This window comes from Botryllus schlosseri, chromosome 5, assembly GCF_051294905.1.
Source record: "Botryllus schlosseri isolate E-star chromosome 5, Bs_hap1, whole genome shotgun sequence".
Lineage (NCBI taxonomy): Eukaryota > Metazoa > Chordata > Ascidiacea > Stolidobranchia > Styelidae > Botryllus > Botryllus schlosseri.
Genome location: NC_137240.1, coordinates 2,244,999 through 2,251,461, shown reverse-complemented (window position 1 = coordinate 2,251,461; position 6,463 = coordinate 2,244,999). Strand labels below are relative to the sequence as shown.

General features: G+C 37.8%; 1 protein-coding gene across 1 annotated transcript; it reads left to right on the top strand.

The window, feature by feature from the left end:
• The first annotated feature begins 285 nt into the window (after positions 1-285).
• On the top strand, positions 286-5,896 carry LOC145438598 (uncharacterized). The gene is made up of 6 exons (XM_080315936.1): positions 286-386; positions 621-818; positions 927-1,064; positions 1,784-1,897; positions 2,562-2,693; positions 5,427-5,896. The coding sequence occupies exons 1-6, from the start codon at positions 353-355 to the stop codon at positions 5,486-5,488; spliced, it is 678 nt and encodes a 225-aa protein (XP_080172062.1). The 5' UTR covers positions 286-352; the 3' UTR covers positions 5,489-5,896.
• Positions 5,897-6,463: the final 567 nt, after the last annotated feature.

Sequence of the window (6,463 nt, the reverse complement as noted above, 5' to 3'; positions counted from 1 at the left end):
AGAATCGGATTTCCAGAACATTATGACAGCCATGAAAGTATTATCTTACATCCATCTAAACGCCTCGACATCGTTAACTCAACTTAAGGATCACCTTCTAGCTCGACAAAATATTTATGCCTCTCTTCATTAAAAATACTCACCTGTCAATATGATTTGACAGAGCACGCGATGAATAGTCGGGCACGGGTTCTAATAGACAGATTTTTACCATCAAACGTTCTATTTCTAAATATCAACAAAACAAAATGACTAGTGAAACAATAAATTTGAGGTTTATAAATACGAATTCGTTATCGACTATATGCTCGTTTCGACATAACACCGTTCGGTTTGGAGTGCGAGTAGGAGGATGAATCTAGCGCAGATATTGATAGTGATATTAGGTAAGAAAGAGGAATGTCTACACCACAGTTACAAAGGTTATTTCCTGTATTAAACGGTTTGCAATCTCGATGTGTTAAGATTGTCAATTTCTTCTTACATCTGGTTCCTCAAGTTAATCTCAATAAGTAGCTTATCAAGCCCGAAGGCTCGTGCTATGTTGCTTAGTACCTTATCGCCCCTGCAAAAATATGCGTGTTTCCGAATTTCTTGCAGTCATACATTCTTTTTAACAGGTCTGATACCTCTTGTCCTCGGTGCTTGGCAAAATAAACCAACAAAATCGGCCAAAACGTGGCGATATGTGTCTTCAAGACTATCTGAATGTCTCGGAAAATGTGAATCGAACAAGAAATGTCCATCGACTGACGATATGCTGGTTGCAATGAGGGAAAATGATACCGAATGCAACGAATGCATTGATAGAAAATGCAGTGAGTCGGAGTCCTATCTCATCATCTAGCATGCGTATCCATACAGTCATTTCAGTATAGTTTAAATACACTATGCAGTAGAATGTCACTTTCAATCATTATTTTTAGGCGATTCGAATTCTCCATTTTACATCGAATGTGTCAAATACGCAACTGAAAAGTGCAGATTTGAATGCGGATTAGAAGGAACATTCCGTCATGTCGTCACTGAATGCTGGACATGCAGAAACACCTGTATAAGCAATCGTAATACTTTCTTATTCCTATTATTGTCTTCTCATTTCACTGTTTGAATAAAACGATCATTATAATGGTATTATGCTTATAACGCCAATAAGTGTAAAAACATTATGATCGTTTTATTATGCTCTGCCAGACTGAGTATCTGGGTGATCCGTTTCCGGGTCGAGTATTAAGTTTCCAGTCGCGCACCACATGTTATGAACTCATAATAGTAATACGAACTTATCAGCGACACATCATAATCACATAGAAAATAGTTTTTATATTTCTTTAATATTAACATTCCGTACCGGTTTGTGACCATTGCGAGGGTCAAAAGCTACTCAACGAATACATAAATATTGGTAGACAAATGAATAATATGTTGATATTGAAGTAACCTCGAATATTGTCGGCTGACACTCGTCAGTAGCTAGTAGATATTTCAGAAGAACTTTATATATCTTGTGAAATATTATCATACTTGTATAACATAGCCTATAACATGTTTTTCGATGCTGAACTATTCCGCTATATTCGAGGTTTCGAGGCCCCAAGAGAACTACAGTATTTAAAGAATATATTTTGTTGATAAAATATTACTCTTGATCTGAATACTATATATTTTCGTGACTCGAAAAAAATCGACTCACAAAACTCGTCTTCCAATAATTATAATTGATACACGACTCGTTGTGCTTAGCCATAGTTACAAGCGCCATTCTAGAATATATTCTTCGCAGAGATCAAGCAGAAGATTCTAAAGACATCGAAGTGTATGAAAAAATGTCACCATTATCACGAATGCCACGATGATGTTTCTCCAACCTGTAACAGAGCCATCTATAGAACGTGCGGTAAGAGTTTGCCTTGTTCTGGTAGATACCTCGGTAGCAATTTGTGTCGCGCAAGTATGGAAATAGTCAAGTTCTTTTTCACGTGTAGGTCAGCTGACGTAATAGGCCTACATGACATAATCGTTGAAGCAATCTTGCCGGGTGTGCAATGTCGCATCGGAATGTTCTCCGAACAGACTTGGTCAACTAGATAATTCTCGTTGTCCAATTACATTAATTAGAGCCAAATGATGGTAATCTAATTTTAATCTGATTCGTGAAATTTTCTATGCTCTGATTTTAATTCTAACGCAATATCTGGTTTCTGAGAAAATGCGACAGGAAAGCTGCGAAACGTGACAAGTTTCGTGTGAAAATATTTGCCATTCTCGTGCTTACGAGAATTGTGATTTGGTATGAACTGAACCTGAGTTTTGCTGTATTCATTTCTAATCCAGAATTTGGATATATTTCCAAGTTTTTGCGAATTCAGTAATTCAAATTATAATCAAATTTGGAACAAACTGTGTAGCTAGAACTCTAATTGGAATCTAATTTGTGAAATCCTAAATTTCCTATAGTTGTCATGTCCAACTCTCCGAACATTTGGAATATCTCAGTCTCAATCAAAATTCGACCAGAAGCGTTGCTATAGTATCGTCGCAAAATTTTGCTTGATGTTCAGGAGAGCGCGGTCTTAATTGTTATTTCTACGCGCGAGTGTTCCACAAAGAAACATGTTCGCAAATCGGTGACTTTGAAAAGTTCAAGAAGACGGTACGATGCAAACGGTGCTTTCGCAAAAAGTGTAACGTGGGTAAGTTTTCCAGGAACCATGACATCGATGAGACAACACACAGTTTAATATCCCACGGCAAAGATTGTAGTTAAACTAAAACGAAATTAAACATACGACGCATATATCCAAGACATTAACATTATATATGTGTCGAGATAGCGACCGAGGTCGACTCCCGAATTCCTACCAAAGTGTTAAGTTTATCTAGACTCCTCGTCGTCACGTGATCCGCGTAAGCGGAGTCTTATAAAAGCCTAGAAATGGGCCGTGCTACGAGTTGGTAAATACGGAATCAAAAATGAAGAGAATCGGCCTGGGGTAAAATGACCTATGTAGTCAAAACATCATGAATATCAAACAAACTAACATTATTATTATTAATAATAATTATTAAAATAACATAACAACGAAGGTTTTTATACCGCAAATTAATTTAGCAACAACAGAATTGATTAATTTTGAAGCGGATAATGCGATATTCATATTCATATTTTCGAGATAATTGTCGATGATTGTCGATATTCAATACACGTTTTTTATAATAACAATCAATGTAATGATTATAATATTCAAATGTATTATGAGATTGTGCGCTCCTGAGCGTAAAAATGTCAAAATTGTTTACAAAGTAAAATTTTTTTGCAACCTGCATTTCGTTTGTATCGTAGATTTTTGCACTCTGAGTGAACTTATTGTTGATATTTTACAGCTCGTAGCCCAATTTATCGGCCTGTCGGTGTAGACGGCCCATTGCCTGCTCATTGTTAATCATAAGCGGTCAAATGAAACAAATGTGTTAGCATGGTGTTATGCTCAGCGTACCGCAATATCTGAACTGAAGCAAGTCTGCGTGGGCAATCGGCATTGGTTTTTATATCAACAAGCGCATGACGAAAAATCGTGATGTAGACAAAATTGTCAGAATGAAGCAACACTGTGTGTCATCAGCAGTGTACTGTAGACACAACTTCAGTGTTGCCAGCCAACAATTGCTACTATTGAACGCTCTTTCTCCATCTTGGCAAGTTACTTACAGATAGGGATGGTGTGAACCTCGTGACGTCACGTGACGTCATATTGCTAATTCCAACCCTTTCTTTCAATGAAGTGATAGCCTAATATGCCCTATATTAATGAACACGATACCTAGCGAAGATTCGGCCCACATAATGCCACAATGCTGAAGTACATATCGGCGTTTTAAACGTCGCTAAATGTATCAACCGCGGTAATCAAAGGATATAATAATTGCATAAAATCAGTACATTCCGTCGCTTTGCCAACAATTTCGACGAGGACTTACCAAGGAATATAAGCTTACGCCTTAACGGTCTTAGCCAGACCGGACAATGTGTTCGGAGTCTGAGTATTGCTACATTGATATTGAGCAGAGTGTACAACGGGTTTCTATACTCGCTACCTATACCACAAACAACAAGTTATGCAGCAGTAGCACGCACCTTAATCGCACGGATTTGGTTTTAATGATACAGTAAAGATATGAAGTCAAGATTGACCCAGTACGACCGTTCGATTTTTCACATCAGAAGACGATATCAATGTCATTGGTTGGTTGACTAAGCATCATTCGCTGACTACGTATATCGATTGCGGGTCAGGCTCACAGCAGAGAGTCACTAAATATTCACAAATGGAAAGCTGGATATTCCGAGAAAATTTTTGCAACAAAACAAGTAAAACTTTTAAGGTTGTCGAGGTGCATGGTGCATGCTCGTTTAGTGTTGATTTTTTTATGCTGTCAGCACCATGCATGGAGTGGCCCACAGTTGAAATGCAATAAATTTGAGCCAAAGATCTTATAATAGAGTGAAAATTACAATTTACCAAAAGGTTCACAGTGCAGAACCTACCAAGGTTCTGTTGTGAACGCGAACCTCTAAATTTCCGAGGTTCACACACAGAACGCGAACGTGAACCTCACGTTCACACCATCCCTACTTACAGACACTTTCTATTCGAGAATGTAGGAAAGTATCTTTCGTTGTACTGCAACAAATTTTGATTAGTTGTCCCATAATGTGTGATGTAACTACTGGAATTCTTCATAGGTCGAGATTTAGAGAAAATAAAGTATTTACATGTAAAAATTTGTCAGTTTTCAAGTCAAAAAAGTTAGCTCAGGCCTAACTCCTTCGTAATGGCAAACAGTTCCAACCAGAAAAAAAGGGAAGTAGTACAATTGTAAGATTTTGAGGGAAAACACCTACTTTAGATACGTGAGGTCAAATATTGGTCAAAAATAATATTTAAATGTCAAAAAATGTCAAAATTTTGATTTTTTAGGTCAAACTCTTTCGTTTTTTGGGTCACAAAAATCGCCCTACTGATAACCAAAATGATGTATTTCGCCGATTTCCAAAGTAGTGTAACGTGAAAATCACGTAAACGACACTTTCTGATACATTATTTTACATTCACGCCCATTACAATGTTTGAAAACACATTAAACACACAAGTTTTTATAAATATACGTCTCAGTGGGGGAGTGGTCTCTGTTCTCGTGTGCAACCCAAACAATAAAGCACGCAAAGGTTGCACAAGCACACTCTAGCTGAACCCACCATCTTGATAAACATTGGCGCATTGGAATCATCTTACTATTCAGAATGGGTGTAAAAGCAACATTCGGTACCAGAATGTCCCGGTAGCATGATTTGCACCTTATGCATCGATGCATAGGCCTATACACAATACACAATTACACATATATTCAGATTCATGTATCTGCAGGGTTGACGGGATCGTCGATGATATATTACATGGAGCATGCGGCAAAGGTTCATTACTCGTAGGATTGATCCTGCATTAGAGAAGGGATTTGTTCGTTCTCAGGCGATGCAGCGATGTTCGTGACAAATTTACGACAGAGACATTTTCGCCTTTTAGAAACTAGTATTTATTGCTGTGAATTATTGCGTAGGCTATATGATCGTTTCGAAAATCTATTTTCTAGTTTCGCTGACGTTCCGCCTTCTAATATTGTATGAGAAAGTGATTGGAATACCTGGTATAATACCAGGCCTAATACGTGACATTTGACGTCTGCAAATGGTACAGCGGATCCCGTTCACGTTGTTTATACATTCTACAAGTGTGCAAAAACAATTATATTGTGCATCTTGATTTTGAAACATCTTCTGCAATGTTAGAAATTCTGCGAGAATTGGACCGGTGTTAATACATGTTGCGTCCACCAGCTACATTTTTTCAATTAATATATTGCTTTTTATTGCTGAACTGTAATGAATAGGAGGAAATATAGTAAAATATTTATTAGATTTTCACCACAACGTATAAATTGCACAAGTCAGGCAATCAGCTCTTTGCTTTCACAATACACCGATACTTACACCAATACTGTAGTTCGGTTATATTTAGCAATTTTTATCAGTTCAATACACCACAAACATGCGATACAATGAAAACATAGGAAGATGTTGAAACGACTTGGAGTAGGCTATGGTCTTTGGAATCAGACACCCGCCTTGGCCTAGGCGATGTAAAGAGGAGGCATGCACACTAAATGAAAAGTAAAAGAAGATGACAGAGAAAAAGCAGACAACAAAAAAATGCGGTGGCATGTCACAAAAGGCGAGATCGATAGGTCAGGTCGTGGTCAGGTATAATCTTGAGTTCGACTACTATTTATTCAGCTGAAATTGATTGTATTTCTACTTGAATGTGGACATGCTCGTCGACTATCCAGCGGGATACTGTTCCACTCGTCAGGTCCGGCATATTTGATGGAGCGATGATCTTTTCGGTCG

Excerpts from the sequence above, each read along its gene's own strand:
- LOC145438598 (XM_080315936.1), top strand. The coding sequence starts at position 353 with ATGAATCTAGCGCAGATATTGATAGTGATATTAG. Across the intron at positions 387-620 it reads GATATTGATAGTGATATTAG|GTCTGATACCTCTTGTCCTC; the intron begins GTAAGAAAGAGG and ends TCTTTTTAACAG. Across the intron at positions 1,065-1,783 it reads AAACACCTGTATAAGCAATC|AGATCAAGCAGAAGATTCTA; the intron begins GTAATACTTTCT and ends TATTCTTCGCAG.